The sequence below is a fragment of the Bidens hawaiensis genome, unplaced genomic scaffold (genome assembly GCF_021521415.1).
Source record: "Bidens hawaiensis isolate Kalapana, Puna unplaced genomic scaffold, B.hawaiensis_p1.1 tig00054109_1, whole genome shotgun sequence".
NCBI lineage: Eukaryota > Viridiplantae > Streptophyta > Magnoliopsida > Asterales > Asteraceae > Bidens > Bidens hawaiensis.
The window spans coordinates 18,486-36,096 of record NW_027506286.1 but is presented as its reverse complement, the minus strand read 5'-3'; the positions used below and the strand labels follow the sequence as shown (position 1 = coordinate 36,096).

Here is a 17,611-nt window from a genome sequence, read left to right as displayed (position 1 = left end):
ATTATGCCCCGGCATATTCCGCCGCCTTTGGTCGGGATGTGTCAGAATGGTATCAAATCCGAAGGCTATAAGATAGGTGGTTAGATATAACGGCCTAGTAGTATGCTTAGGGTCCCTATACGTGTTATGCCTTTACGTGTTTGCACCCTGAATTATATTATTGATTGCAGTAGCTTAAATACTATTTGATGATTTAATATTATTATTGTACACAAAATCACACACTTAATCCGAGGCTACGCCTCACTCTCAAAAATTGTTTTCAAAACTTTAGGACGATTTTTTTTAAAAAAAATGGGAAATTCCTTAAGAAATCCCGCCTTTTCACTCCCCTCTCCTTGAGGAAGATTCGTGTGACGGATATGTAGTAATTGTAAGAGTGACACACTTGTTTACCGAACGCTTGACACCAAGGCTTGCGAGCCTAAGGAAGTGCAATGAGCATAAATCTCAATCAACCGCGAGACCCGGTTGCCTTCCTGGGGTGTTTAGTAAGGGTGCGGAACTTATTAAGCCAATGTATATCACATTAAACGAAACCGAATCTACTACCCTCATTGTATCAAACGTGGTCATGTGACGATCACACTCTTAAATCAACGATGAGATTTTGTTTAATTTTTTTATGAATATTTTCCCAAATTATCAATTTCATAAATACCCTAAGTTAAGGGTATTAAAATTTTATTTTGTATTCTAAGTTAAGATTATATAAAAAAAATATCTTGTACTCTCATGAATTTTCACAAAACTCGAAATTTCACATAGTTATAATTTTTTTTTCAAAACATAATGAACTCTTCACGTGTCGTCATTGTAGAATGTCTTCTTTCCGCCTTATCAACCGTAACCGTCGCACCGGCAACTCTGGCCGCAGCATGTCGTCCCGCATTGCTAAAGGCATCATGGAAGCCCTCCCATAGATCATCTCTCAATTGTAAACTGTGAATACTTCTTCATCATCCACAACTCCGAACCCAATTGCTTACCCCCCTCAAACAATTCAAGAGTGCCCACCCGCCCGAATACTTCGGGTATCGACGGTGCTACCATTCTCCTCCAATGGTTCGAAGAAATGGAGAGCATATTACTCCATTGTGAATGTCCCGAAGACAAGAAAACCAGTTGCGCCTCGAGCATTCTTAAGAAGAATGCCCTTAATTGGTGGAACAGTGAGAAGCTCACTCTTGGCGCTGAGGTTGCCATGGCCTTGCCATGGGATGACCTCAAGAAACTCATGCTCAAGAAGTTTTGCCCGAAACATGAGCTTCGGAAGTTGGAAGAGGAGTTTTGGAATTTGAAACAAGAAGGTGGTAATGATACCATCTAAAACGATCGTTTCCATGAACTGAGCCTTCTTATCCTCCACATGGTCACTCCCCTTGAACGTTCAATCGACAAGTACATATCGGGTTTGCCTATGAAAATCCAGGATTCCGTCCTAAGTCGTGACCCCCAAACTTTCCATGATGCCATCACCTTAGTTGGTACCCTCACCGAAAACCACGTTAAGGCCGGGACCTTGACGCGGAAAAATTTTAAGAAGCCCAATGATAAGCCTGCATCTGAGCCCACCGAAGAACCCAAGCCTGAATCTTCCAAACATGAGTCTTCCAAGCCCGAATCCTTCAAGCACAACAACTCTCCTCATTACCGCAACAATAAAAGAAAGTCCAATTCCCAAGACTATGTCTTGGTCCAATCGCAAGCCCAACCCACCAAGAAGCCTTACACAGGACCCCACCCATTATATGATGCGTGTAACTTTCACCATTCGCCTAACCTCAAGTGTCGACAATGCACCCGTTGCAATCGATTTGGTCACCTCTTTACCACATGTCATGAGCGCAACCAACTTTTGATGCAACCATTTACCTCACCTCTTACCCAACCCTTACCTTATGATCAACCGTTTACTCGAGCACCCTCAACTATTAGAGCTTGTTACGATTGTGGAGACCCTAACCATTATCGCAATGCATGCCCAAGACTCGCACACATGAACCAAATTCAATCCTACCCGACCCAAACCGCTCAATATCAAGCTTACCAAGCCCAAGTAAATCAACTTCAACCAATCCAAGCTCAACCCATCCAAGCAATTCAAGCCCAACCCATTCAACCAATTCAAGTCAACCAAATCCCAATCAACCAACCTCAAGTTAACCAAGCTACTCAAGGTGCTCAAGGACAAGTGTGTTACATCAACGGTTCCCAAGTCTAAGCCTAACCCTTTATGAAGACATGCTACGCAAAAGACGTTTCTTTCATTTAGTTCTTTTCATTTAAATCTAATGTATTGACTTCCTTAAATCCTCAGTTTTGTCATGAATGAGAATTATGGTTATTTATAATTGTATTCAATCCCTCATTTATTCCTATTTTGTCATTTATTGCACTATATATTGATACACAATTTATTATCATGACTTAAGTGGTCTATGACCGGATATTTACCGGGACTATGTGCATGGTGATGTGCATAGTTATCTAATAGTACCGTATTTGTATCATAAACTACCTATGACCGATTTCCTACAAACGTTTTGGAAATTGGGACTATGAGCATGTGTTGTACATAGTTATCTAATAGGAGTCACATGTACAAATTTTATTTTGATATTTTAATACATGGCTACCCAAACCCTCCAAACTCACCTCATTCTCACGATACTTTTTTCTCATCCGATTTTATAATATTGATTTTGAGCCTCATATGCTATTATATTTCTCTAATCATGTGATTCGTTTGTTATGTGAACCTGTCTATGTGAATACTTATTCATAAATTTTGTTGTCATCCTAAGTATTTCTATTTATTAAATTTCAAAATTTCCTCTATCTAATTATTTAATTTAGTTATTAATACTTTTGACGATTAAGTTAGTAATTTCGTTTCATTTTGCGAAAATTCTTACTAGCTATTTATGCTAATCAAATTTCACTCATTTATTATTTTTGCTTTTTATTATTTATTGCTCTTGCTCAGATAGTTCTATTCATTTATCGACTTAAAAAGTTTTTCATTTTTTTTTCGAACCCGCACAACGGGATGAACCATGTGCATCATGCGACGATCTAAATAATTATGAGTGCACGCATAATTATCGAAATCCTTGCATGGAACTCATGGTGAATACGGTTGTGTGTCATAACTCAGAACCGAGGGTGATTTTAGGTAACGATACAAATGTCGATGTGATAAGGGCATGGTGGATACGCCGCTGGTACATCCTATATATAAGTGTCCTTATCATGTCTTCCGTTTGTAGCGTTATTTGGGTCACCTGAAGATCTGTGTTATTATTTTTTTTAATAAAAAAAAAATCTCTTGACAAATGGCTTCTTTCTTTATGTTATGTTTTTTCTATAATTTCGGGACGAAATTTTCAAAAAGTTGTAAATACTGTAACATTCATAAATTTTCGGACCCGAAAACCCGACTCTCTTAAAATTTCAATTTTGTTTATAAATAATATATATATATATATATATATATATATATATATATATATATCCAGTTTCGTTTCATGTATTTTATGTATTTCATGTGTTATTCGTAAATTTCTATTATTTGTATTGTGTTTGTTAAACCGACCCGTTTTATTATTTGATGTGATTCGGTAAATTATACTTATACTCACATGTTACAAATTTCATATGTAACAGTTTTCTTTCCTATAGTTATTTAATGATATTAATCATTACTAATATGTATATAAATAAAAATTATAATACTCATGATTTTTCTTTATTCAAATATCACATAAATAACATTATTGATGCATAACCAAAGTAAATCACTTTAATCTAGTTATGTCACATTTATTTTAGTCACATTTATTTTTACCTAAAGTTATTTATTTTTAAAAGATGAAAAATATCTTCCCACACCATTCAAATTTTGGTCAAACCTCCTCCACCAAATCACTCTCCTAATCAATTTTATCATTAAAACATTCTAAAGAATAACCCCCTTATTTTAGTATAAATAAAAACTCACTCACACCCCTTTCATTTTTGCACCACTCTTTGAAAAGTTCAAGAGATTATTTTTTTTTTCATTTCAAAGGTAGGATTTTAATTATTCAAGTCTTCTTCATCTTATTTATATTTATTTTAATTCTAGTTCATACTAGTTAATCAAATGGTCACATGACCATAACACAATCATGTCTAGGAATCCAGATAATCCATACACCATGGTGTATAGGGTGGATGAGACAAAGAACACAAGGAGATGATCGATTACACTAAGGTCACACTTGAAACGTTCTTACATCTTTATTTACCTGTTTTGAATATTTATTTTTTATTCAAAGGACCCAAGGATTTTTGATGATATAAGCTCATAAATGTTATATAATCATATCTAAAAAAGTCCATAATTTTATTTCATCATAGTCCTTTTCAAAATCGTTAAAATATTGCTTTTAGCAATATTTTAGTTTTGACATTAGATATAGCTGTTAAAGAAAGAGGTATATCTTGTTCATAACAAACTAAAAAAGTGCAATACCAAATTCTATGATGTACTTAATTGAAATACGGTTCTAAACACTATTTTTACGCATTTTAATTCATTCGTGTGAATTCACAATTAATATTTTATAAACAGTACGCATATTCGTACCTTCTGATTTACATGACTGTTTTGACCTATTTAAGTTACGAATTTTTAAAACCTTTTCAAATGAAAGTTGTTCAAAACATTATAATTTAGTAGACTGGAAAGTTTTGATTTGATACAAATTTGTTTGATATTTTAAATACCTTAAACAAAACAGAACAATTTCCGTCTAAAAAAACTGATTTTGTATTTCATCTTCCTTTTTGATATTTCCTTGTTATTATATTATTATTTATTAATTTTATTTAGTATTCTTTAAAATCTACAATCCCCTTAGTTTTTAATTATTATATTTTGTTTATTTATAGTTCGTGAGGATCGATCATTCATTTTCTTTAACGTGCTTTTGGTTGTCATTTCAAGTTTGGCTTTAATATCAAAGGTGAGTTTACATACCCCTTTTTCCATCTTTTATATTTTTGGGGTAGCATGTATATCTTATTCAATTTTATTAATATTTTATTTTTACATCTATTCAAAACACAATTCAATATATGTTTATGTGTGATTATTGCATGCTCTATGATAATGCTCTATGTGTTTAATTGTTTATTTTATGTTTGGTGGTTGGTATCTCATCCTCATCTATCCTCATCTAGTATGATCATACATTTATCCAAGTACTTTGATTTCGTATCAATAAGAACGGGTCCACATCTATTTAGTTGTTTACATTTTTATAAGAATTGTAATACTCATCATTTACATATGAATTGTGATTTATCTCTCTCTCTCTCTCTCTCTATATATATATATATATATATATATATATATATATATAACTAAAACTTATGTATTCTCTCCAACATTCGTGTTGACAAACTTTATTTACATGTTACAGGTACAAGTAGTTGATATTATTCAAGATTGAAGATAATAGTTTGACCTTAGGATATCTATTCAAATAACAAAATTGTGATGTATTTATTACGATTATTGAACTTGTGTACGTGTCTAATGTTAATGAAGTTAAATATTTATTGTCTTTTTAATTAGTGTCTTTTGAGCTACTGTTAAATCAATACATTATGCCCTGGCATATTCCGCCGCCTTTGGTCGGGGTGTGACACATGCTTTGTGCACAGTAAGCCTATTTAAAGACCATGCATGTTGCTCATTTAGAAATCCTATCTTGGAGAAAAATACATACATTTTCACTTCAATATTACATAGAATTAATGAAAGAGAAGCTCTTGAACCAACATACAACATCAAGAAGAAGTCTTAGCATCATCATAATTATCTAGCTTAGTTTCTTGGTTAGATTATCTTAAATATTAAACATGAATACTATATTCTTCTATTTTGGTATATCTCTTATAATTATTATGAGATAAAACTCTTTATATCACCTTAACTCATGATGAAACTTGATGACTTTTGATGGTTGGAAATAGTATATGATAATTTTATGTTAAAATAATGACTAGTTCTAGGTTATCTTTTGATGAAAAATTGTGTTTAAACAATTGAAAGTAATATACAAGAATTATAAATGATACATCTTGTTATGTTGAAAGACTCTTGATTTTATCATTTATTTATAAATGTTGTTCATGCAACTTTATAACTTTTAATCTAGAAATAGTTAAATAATTCTTGTATGCTACATGAAAATTGGTTACACACATATCCTCATGTTTAGATTTGAAAAGATTGAACATTTGTTATGAATTGATATTCTTGTTAAGTAATATTATAAGTAATTTGTTAACACAACTATTTTAATGTTACACTTGGGTTGAAAATTCATAAATCAAGAGAATACTTGAACTTAGTCTAATTTAATTAACCATAGGTGGATTATGTGTTGTTCATGTAATCTTTCCGACCGGTTGTTAGATTTGAATTTCGTAATTGAATGATAATATATATCTTTAAATTTCAACATAAAGGTTCATTTACATTTTAGTATGATTTGAGGTGATTAGTTTGTATAATTCATACTAAGTTTTTCAAAAAATCATTTGGATGATTATCTATAACTAGAATTTTTTTTTTTTCATAAAACAAAATAGTGAATTTATCATATATTTAGGTTTACGATCATTAGGAGTCAAAGTGGATTATAAGTTAAAGTGATAACTTCTTAATTCTTGTTTATCTCCATTATCGTGTTACTTGCTTTAATTATTGTTACAATTTTTTCTAAAAATTAATCTTAAAAACAAATCAATTAAGCTCATTTCTCACGGTTATTATATTTGCAAAGATTTAGTATTAAATTTTACGTGTCCATGGGTTGATACCCGGTTCTCGCCGTTATTATATTACCACACGACGGGCGCACTTGCCTTTTATGTGTGTGGTTAAGTCTAGGTGAAAACCATTTTTAAAACCCGATAAAGTGTGAAAAATCTTTAACAAAAATATATATATCTCACACCACATCAGAAGGTTAGCTGGGTACCTAACCCTTTTAGTCCGTTCTTACAAGAGGAGTCTCTGTTAACTAAGATTAAGAGCTTTAATGATGGTTATGGGGCAATCAGGATGACGACATCGTTCACTAATCATTTTAAATATATCAAAACTAGTTTTTCACCCAGCGCTTTGCGCCGGGCAAGGAAAACCATTTAAAATAATCAAAAATAAGAATTGTGATACCAAACGTCTCTTTTATACTTATTAGATAATTATTTAATTGAATGTAAATTATAACTAAAAAAGAACTTTTAAACGACTTCTTGACTCCATGGTAAGTCATTAGTGGGCTACCAAACATCAATACCCGAGTTCGAAACCTGAGGCGGAATTTCAATCGTTCATTACTAGTTTGATGACATAGAGATTCGAACCATGACGACCCACGATGAAACCCAAATAAAAAACTCTCTGACCACCAAACCAGAGAAGCACTGATGGTGGAACTAAAAAAAGCAATAGTAACCTCAATATCTCATCAGGACATTTAATACTCTTAAATTGCCTTGTCTACATCAACCATAGCTTCAATCCTTAATGCAATATAGTTGTACTCTTAATGTTGCATTATGAAAGTTGTTGATATTTTGGGACAAGTGCAGTTTTTAAATCCAGGGCATCACCAATTCCAAATCAATTCTAATAATAAAACTCTAGTCGGGACCGGTTACATTCATCACAAATTCTCAATATATATATCATGAACTCGTGAAGTTATCATGGACTAGTAGTTTGAACTTTTTCATTACTGAACTTAAGAGAAAATGTGCCAAAAATCACAGTTAAGAAGTTTAACTTTGTGTTACCCAAAAATTAATGAAAATTTTATAATTTAGCCTATAAAATACAAATAAAAGAAAAAAGAGAAAATTGATGAGAATAACGATTTGATCAAAATGTGTATTAAACTCGTAGAAATTTATGCATATTATGTTAACTTTTCTGTCAATAGCGACATTCCAACCAATTAGACAAAGAGACATCACTACATGACATAAAACTATTTTAGTATTGCGCAATTGTGTTATGCCAGTGATACAGTGATGCATAAGTATATGATATGAAAGTATTGGAATTTGGAAGATTTGTGTAAATGTAAATGTGTCAAGCTTCTAGCCCCAACAAGTCCCCAGTTTTGGTTGGTTAGCTCCAACAAAAGTGGGTGTGAAGTAATTAAGTCAAAAAAAAAAAAAAAAAAAGGTTGTTAGCACAAACACGTTCGGTTTAGTTTGAATCAAAGAAAGTCAAATTCGGTTTTACTCAAGTTGGTTCGGTGTGAAACTGGTTTTTGAGGGAGGAAAGTTCGTTTCCGTTCGAAACCGGATTTTATCCGGCTCGATCGGTGCAGTTTTGATTGGTTTCCAAGGAGAAGTATGCAAACCGATTACAAACTGCTTGTTTGATTAGCTAGACCGGTTTCATCCAAACTGGTTTCCATATCGGTTACGATTTGGTTAGGTTCCAATGTGTACCTAAATTTGACTCACTGGTGTGGGCCGAAGCCTTTTGGATTGAGCCCAAAAGCGGTTATTTTACTATATAAGAGTTTTTCTAATCCTAGAACATAAGCGGTCTTAAAATTTAAGAAATCGCTTGGATTACCGTTTTGAGATAAGTTTTACATCAGTCGACTCGTATCATTCTTTCGATCAAAAGCACTTAAAACATCGGTTTGAAACTCGAAAAAAACTTAATGACGTTAAATGTTTTATAACAGAGGTCCGTTGAGACAAAAATAATACACCACATATCTCTATCAAAATAAAATAATAACAAAAATAAAACGCTAAATTTTTATATAAATCATGTAAATAAAGAAGTTAATTATAATACTAAACATATTTTGGACTTGAAAGGATTAGGTGTAAACTTCTAAAAGGTGTAACTCATGTTTATACAATCATCATATATGCGTCGTGAACATTATGGTTGTAAATAGCGTATCTCATAACTTCAGGGTTCAAACTTCAAACCCTGTTGTATCACATAACTTCAAGGTTCGAACATGCGGTGTGCATGTTTGATAATAGTAGGAGTAACTAATATGAATAGATTAGATGTCGTTAAAAAGTACGTATTGTTTTTCTATTTTTTTAGTTATATGTATGCGTACTCAAAACTCAAAAGTATAAACAAGATTATGACGTTAACATATGTAATGCATGATATCTTTAAATGTAAATTAGTAAATATGTTGTGTACTATTAAAGTCTATAAATGGCGGATCCAGCATACAAACGGGTGGTTCCCCGGAACCACCCGAGTTTCGAAATAATAGTGTACGGATATATAGAAGACGCGTAGGAACCACCTTATAAATTAAGAGGGAACCACCTAAAAAAAATTCCTGGATCCGCCGTCCAGCCGTAAAAGTTGCGTAACTGACATTTTCGTAATGATAAAGTATCATCATACAAAATTGAAAAGTCAAAATAAAAAAAATATTCACGGAAAGCATGCGATCAAACTTACTAAATCGCATGGCAATTAATAGTATTAGAACTATAGATTGAGCATTAGACTGTTTCCCTACGTTTTATATAAGATAAGCAATAACATAGTAACATATAAAAAGGCTTGTAGCCCAATAATATTGCGGGTTCGAATCTCACTATTGTGCTATATTTCCAGGGTTAAGCCTAGGTGAAGTACCACTAGGTGGATTAGGCTTCATAAAATTAAACCCCTCGTGTGAGTTTTTTTATGGATTTAACCCGTGTTCGTGGTTTAAAAATGATTATAGCTTGTTTATATTGTGTCAGTTGATTGAGTTAGACTTGAGACATGTCAAGTTGGGTTATATGAATTATCCACCCTATCTAAAAACCTAAAATATTACAAGTTTAATATATAGGTTATATGGCACACACGAGTAAAAAGCAATAAATATCAAAGCTACAAGTTTAAGAATTTAGCCTGTAAACTTTCAAATAGTTACACAGCACTTAAAAATGACAAAATAACCGTGGCATCCCAAAATTTCATGGTTTTAATAAACAAATGGCATTCTTTCATTTTGGGATCTTATTATGGATATAGTGATATACAGGAGCTTGTGATATATTGTGTAATTGCAAAGTAGGAAGGGGCTAAATGGTCTAATTACAATACCTTAAAGAGAGTGGTGTTTCAAACTACCCATTTACCGGAAAGTGTCTTTTCACCTTGAATTTTCCATCACCACAATCAGGTTCACAAGCTAAAAAGGCTTTGCCGATTACCCTACTCGAGGCATTTGGAACAATGCACCAGATTTTGCCGATGAAGCTGATGGCTTTGCCGATAGACGCCCCGGATACCCTAATGTGTGGAATAATGTTTTTTTTTAATTAAAATTTTTTTTAATAAAATAATAAGAAACTATTGAAATGTAAAAAAATTGAAGTTTTATGTATTAGAGAGAGAAACATAATATTTATACAAGGCATCGCTTAGTTGATACATATTTTATATGTGACTTGAACTAGATAAGCCAGCTATATGTACATAAAATCATATTTTCGTGTAAGGACTTAATTTGGAACTTGATAAATAGATTTATCTTAGTCATATGAAGGAGAAATGAAAAGAGAAAAAGAGAGATTATATGTTAGGTGTGATTCCATAAATAGGGTATTCCATGTGTAAATATTAGTATGATAAAGTGGGAATAAGTCTAAGGCTATCATACATAAATATGTGTAATGTAGACTTTAATAAGGATGTGGTTGGATTTGTTAGAAATTTGGTTTAAGCTTTAAAAGCAGTTGGCAATTAGTTTCTTAGGTTGTACATTGGTTATCAATTCATATTACCTACTACATACCATACACCCCTCCTCCTCTATGAAGTTTATAACATGGTACTCTACATAATACTACTACCAAAACTAAATAAATGAATGAGTAATGTCTACACAATGAATGAAGAGGGGTTGTTATGCAATTTGATTAATGCAATATTTACTTCAAATTTCCCTTTTCTGCACCCATCTTGGGATTTTTTCCATCATTTAATGCTTTTCCTGCCCCTCAATTTACAACTCTCTCGTCTTCTACCACACCTTCTTCAATTCTCTTCCTCCTCAATTAAATTAAGCTTTAAAGCAAACCCATCTCCCTCTTTCTCTTTCTCTCTCTCTCTTTGAGTGTTATTGTTTATATATACATGCCTAAATGGCCTTTGAGCATCTAAAAAATCAAACACATCTCACAACCGGTGCTACTCCTCTTCTTCATCAAGATTTGCCAATTTCTAGGTAAACTTATTATATATATATATATATATATATATATATGTTTTATGATCATGGGTTTTCCTTATATATGTTTTATAATCATGGGTTGTCACTATATATGTTATATATAAATTATAATCAAAGTTATAAGTTCTTGAGAAATAAAGTTATACACTTTTTATAACTTTTTGTTGAAACAGATTGACTTGGAAAACATGAGTCGAAGAAACGGTAGAGATGGTGGTAGGAAGCTTGACTTGAAGCTGAATTTGTCACCGCCAACCGCTAACCGGCAGGCGATAGAGTTACCAAGCCGATCAGCTGCCATGTCTCCGACGACATCCTGTGTGTCGTCGGAGGCAGAGCTGAGGTACTCGAGCAGCCCCGAGACAACATCCATGATGTTGGTCGGGTGCCCGAGGTGCCTGATGTATGTGATGCTTGCTGAGGAGTATCCTAAGTGCCCTAAATGCAAGAGCACCGTTTTGCTTGATGTCCTTCATGACAACTCCACCAAGAAAACAAGAAAGACTTGAATATGATTTAAATGAAGAGGGTGTGAAAGCTTTTATAACTTAGCACTTAGTATTATTAGGGTTTTTTTTTTTAAAATGCTTAGCTATTATGGATAATGTTATTTACACTCTGTTTGGTTTTACCGTTTGTTATGAGTGGCGTTTAAATGACAATACCCTTTTTACCCTTCTGTTTATGTTAACTTTGGTCAGGTAGTGAGTTCCAGGATAGGTAATTTAATTTCTTTTGTTAATGTAATTTTGGTTTGGGTACTTAGTTTCAAGTATTTCTATTTTATGGCTAATTGTAGTTTTACTATTTTCCACGTGGATGCACTATGTCAGATGACTTTATTGTTTGACATGTGTACATGTAAAGTCAGTAAAACTCCCATGAGGATGGAGAGGATTAACTAAAAGCAAATATACCGTTATCTTGGAGAAAACTATATATTTTTTAACAAAATTATAATTTGTAACCGCCAATAGGTAACTTTTTTCTTTGTTACTAACTTTATGGTAATACACCCAAATTAAAGTCATAATTAAGCGTACAAATATTAATAGTATATAATGTGTGCAAAGATTACTTACATACCCTTAATATGTAATCGACACTATTAACTACAGAACTCTGAAAAATATTCTTGAACTAAAAAGTTAATAGTATTTAAAACATAATATTAAAAACATGTTTCAATGCACCATCAAATTTGTGAAAGTTGCTCTTTTCTCCACCTTAGTTTGATTCTTGTTGCGCACTTAGGATAGATGCGGGGTGGTTCCGTGACTGACCTCCATCACATCATTGTCATCAGGGTGCACCGCCCCCATACACTATTATCTCTCAAAGATAGCAAAGCTTAGTTACCAACATCACGACCAAGATAGAAAATTAGGGATGTTGGGCGACGGTCTTCTGATCATTGAGAAAGTTGAAAAAAATAGTAAAAATAAAAAATAAAATTTTACACTATATAAATATACCAAACCCATATTTTTTCAAACACGCCTCTTCTCATCTTTAACTTTCTTTCATAGAAAAATAAATGCAATGTTCAAGCAAAAAGAAGGTTCGCATTCAAAGAAAAAAGTCGTTTAGGCCGTAGATCGTGCTAGTCAAGACTAAAGAAGATTTATTTGTAACTTTTATGTTTTTGTTAATGCTATGTTTTTAGCTTAGTTTTTTTTTTAAATTTCTTTAATGTATTCTTTTTTAATTGATGAAAAGTTGTGTTTCATTTAATTTGGTTTTATATTTAATTTAGAAAGAAAAATAGTAGGTTCAAGTGATCACCCGTGCGTGTAAAAATTGGGTCTCAAGTGATTAAGTGATGAAATTGCGTGGTGGGTCTCAAGTTATCACCGCCCTTAAAAAACTTTCGGGTGGCTTTCTGATATACACAAGCTTGATGAAGCAGAAACATGAGATAGTGAATTTTTGCTATCGTGAAGTGGCTCATGCATCTGAAACATAGTGTGGAAAAGTTCTATATATAGGAACTTATTTAATATTTAAATTACGGGCATACCAACAGACACTCATCGGTCAATGCTCGAGAATTACTTTACAAGTCCCAAATTTGAAAGATAAAACTCATAAAATAGAAACGTGTGTGAGATTTAGATTAGTTTGTATAGTTTTTGCTATTTGTAGGATTTTGTATGTATATCGGAGGAGGTAAAACAAATCTTTCCTTTTCTTTACATAACCGAGAATCTTACATGGATCACTCACATAATTTATACTTAATATTTATTTTATTACATAAAAAGATAATCATGTACAATTGAATATCCACCTTGATTTTTGTAACTTTTATAGCTATGTTCAATCTAAAAATTATTGTTTAAATGTAAATCATTGTATGGTTTAATCAAATGTTTATAAGCTTTAGGCTCAAATTATATGCATGTATCTTTGATGTATGTAACGTTACTTTGAAAATGTATGGAATATCTCTTATAATAATAATCAAGTTTTAAAAATATTTTAAAAAAATGTTTCAATTATGTCACTCATACATTTTTTTTAAATCAAGCCTCCTCAGGCTTTTTTTTTCGTCTAGAAAGAAATGTAGGAAAACATGTGAAGTCGAGATTTGCAATATATGTAGTTTAAGTTATTTTTTTAAAAACATTAATTATATTAAAAATCAAAAGTAAAAAATAAAATTCATGTTACCATTCATATCAACATCAAAGAATATATAAAAAGAATTCCCCATTGAAACAAAAACAAAACATGATAAAAAAACATTGTTAAAACTTATATTTAATACAATTTGAAAGTTAAATGACTTAATTAAAACGCTTTTTAAACTTGATCAGTAACCTAATTGAAATACTTTGAAAACTTGGATACTATTATACAAAGTTATCCCTTTGAATGCAACCCAAAATCGACCATTTTACGTATTTTTAAATCAAAATTACGATTTAGTTTCGCATGTATCGAAAATTAAAACAAACCAAACCACTAAATACCAAATCAAACCAATAAAAACTGAAAAAACCAACTTTTGTTATTAATTTATGGGCTATTTCTTTTTTTTTTATAAATGTCAAACATCAGAAATTAATATGTGTAGCCTAAAATTTGAAGGCTCAAATATTTAAATGTAATCATTAGTTAAAAAAAAACTAGGTACAAAATTTAACCCCAAAACTTATTCTTTTGGGTTTTTATATGCACAAAATTATCAAGCCAAATAAATGAAACTGGAACCGAAAAACCAAATCAAACAGTTTTAAAATCCAGAAAACTGAATTTATAGTTTTTAGTTCGCTTTAAGGCCAATATGACCTAAATTGACACATGCACACACTTAACAGATCATATCAGCAAAGTTTTCTGTGACCTTTCTTAATATAGAGCAAAGAACCAATCGAAGATCATTGCCCTCAAGTGTGCCAAGGTCACATTTTTGGTGGGTTCAGGCAAGTGTAAGTCGCTAAATTTAACATAAAATCAACAGTCTGGTCAAGTTCAATGTTACAAGTTAAAAATGATGCTTATCAGTGGGAATGGAAGCTTAGTGGGAGTTTAAATAAGTAGTGACAACGAAAGATATTTAAGTATCAATAAAGTTAAAACTGAGCTCAGTGGCCTTCCATGTCACCAACGTTGTCAGTGATTGTAGACGTGGGTGACAGTTTGCCAATGGATGAACACGGATGGCATGACTTTGTTGTTCATTCAAATAAAAAGTTGGAAGTTGTCACTAATGCGCGTAGTTACTATTTAACAATGAATAATATTTATTTCTTGTCATTTGTGATGGTTGTATGTGTGTATATAAACAATAAGGAGTGTGTGGTGGCAATTTGCCAATGAATGTACTCGGAATACATGACTTTGTTGGTTATTCAAATAAAAGTTGAAAGTTGGATGTAGTTACTAGTTAACAATGAACAATATATCTTATCATTTGTGATAGTTACACGTGTGTGTAGATAGATAAGGAGAGTCTTGGATTAAATTTTTTAGACCATTGTATTTCATGTTTTTTTTGAAGGTTATGTAATCATTTGACTTCATTTTCAATAAAATTTGTTAATTGTTGGGGTCAATTTTCATTCTATTGACGTTTTGGATATTTAATTTGTTGTTTTTCAAATTAGAAGTAATTTAGTGCCATTCACTTCAACATAAAACCTTGTAATTCCTCCTCCATGAACATAAAACCTTGTAATTCCTCCTTCCTTCCACAGAATTCATTTTTATTATATAAAATTTATATGACAAGAAAAAGTCAATCCATGAAAAGAAAATATTTGTTAGATTCTAATACAATAAGTATAAGAAAGGTATTATCAAAATGTTGATATCATTAGAATATTAAACAAATAAGGCCTTTGGCTTGATTTAAGGACATGTAAGGTTTCGGACCCGCCCCCCCTACATTATTGTTGGATTTTACTCATAAACACAGTTATAAATATCAGAGTGAATTAAAACTTTCATGAAATAATTAAAACTTTAATCATCATTACAAAATCTTAAGTTAAACAAAACATTCAACATGTCTTTTAAGTTCAAACATCACAAGACATCATAACTTCCAATCTTCATATACCAGCTTCTTTATTCTTCTGCCATGTGTGCTTCTCAATCCAGCTGCTTCATCCTATTTTCCTGCATGTCACCTACGTTGAGTAAGTTCTAGTTTAATAGTTAACATACCATACATACACATACTTACACATACCTGTCACACCCCGGATTAGGGCCTAGGCGTATGACCAATAGTTGGTATCTGTTTTATAAATATATCAGAGTTGCGGTTTATTTTAGCTAAAGACTCTTGTTACAATAAAATATTAATTTATTTGAAACTTCTCGGATAATAAATACCCAAGTGTTTGATTTATAAATAGTGTTTATAATATTTTAATAATTTAAAACTAAGTCATCTCTACTTTGCGAGCGTCTATCTTCATGAATGACTATAAGTCCTTGCTACATGTGCTAATCTGTTTCCCTGAAATGTGGGGAAAATACGTCTACTATATGCTGGTGAATCGTTGACTCTAAAAATATTTAAATTATAGTTACAATACAAATATAGTTTTCTATACAAGCTCAGCATAAAGTGTTTCATTTATGGGATTTGTACCACTACCCTACACACACAAAAGTGTTCCCCGAGCCACGTAGCCTTTAATAGAGAACTAATTATGACTGTTAGCCCACGACCACGTAACCTTTGACTGTTTAGGCTAGACAATTATGCATGGATCCAGACACATGTGTAATCGGTTTGAGTTATTTTCTAATTTGTATTTTAACGTTTTAGAGATCACGTAATCTCATATAAACGTTGACCGACTCTTTAAGATAAACAACCCGTTCATTTTATATAGTATTAATATGCTTTGACTGTTTGTAAAGGTTTAACATATTCAATTGTGATTGTCTGTTCTGAATGATGCGGTGATCTCGTTTGAAAACCTTTGTGAATGATTGATCGATGATTAACCTATAATAAAATAGGGTTATATAAATATCCGGATCGTCTCTTGATCCGGATACAGACCTTTAGTTTGGTTTTGACAGCTTTAAACCTTCATTGATCATTTGTTTGATTAAAATATTTAGACTGAAGTCTTTACGTTTATTTACCAATCATGTGTTGAGTTTCTTCTTCATGAAGAAAGATCTATAATCTGTTTCTTCTTCAAGAAGAAACATTCATTGACTTTTACCTTTATATGTATAATCTTAGGTTTCTTAATCATGAAGAAACAATGTTTTAACTTTTAACTATATTCCTTGTATATAAAATGTTATGTTTCTTAATCGTGAAGAAACTATATTTTTACTATATCCTCATGTATGTAAAATTCTATGTTTCTTAATTGTAAAGAAACATTACTATAACCTTTGTATGTATAAATCTTACAAAAATATGATCAATGTTTGGGCTATACCCCTGACTATGGTCTAAGCCATATAATATAATAATAAAATAATGACTTAGACAGAACCCCTACCTTATACGGGTATTCGTATTTTATATGTCTTAAGCTTGTACGAGCAGTACTTCTACTCTACGTCGTGTACTGGGGTTTAAACAGTCGGAACCTCGAAGCTTGGCACACACTACGATACTCGGCACGCAAAACGAGACTAAGTGTGTGTGAATGAGTGTGTTTTAGTGTGTGAAGAATGAGATGCCATGAACCCCTATTTATAAGCTGATTTTGCAACCCATTGTGTTCTTGGTAATCCTGTCACGTATCGCGACGCCATATATATTTTTTGCCGCGATGCCACGTGCTAACACGTGGTGCTGAGTCATCAAAGTCCATCACATATCGCGG

At 32.1% G+C, this 17,611-nt stretch overlaps 1 protein-coding gene across 1 annotated transcript; it reads left to right on the top strand.

Annotated features, from left to right (window-relative positions):
* Positions 1 to 11,470: 11,470 nt before the first annotated feature.
* LOC143617367 (protein GL2-INTERACTING REPRESSOR 1-like) lies at positions 11,471 to 11,806 on the top strand (the record flags this gene model as incomplete). The annotated part of the gene is made up of 1 exon (XM_077089951.1): positions 11,471 to 11,806. A coding segment is annotated over one exon (336 nt), but the record flags the coding sequence as incomplete, so codon positions are not given.
* Between the last annotated feature and the right edge of the window lie 5,805 nt (positions 11,807 to 17,611).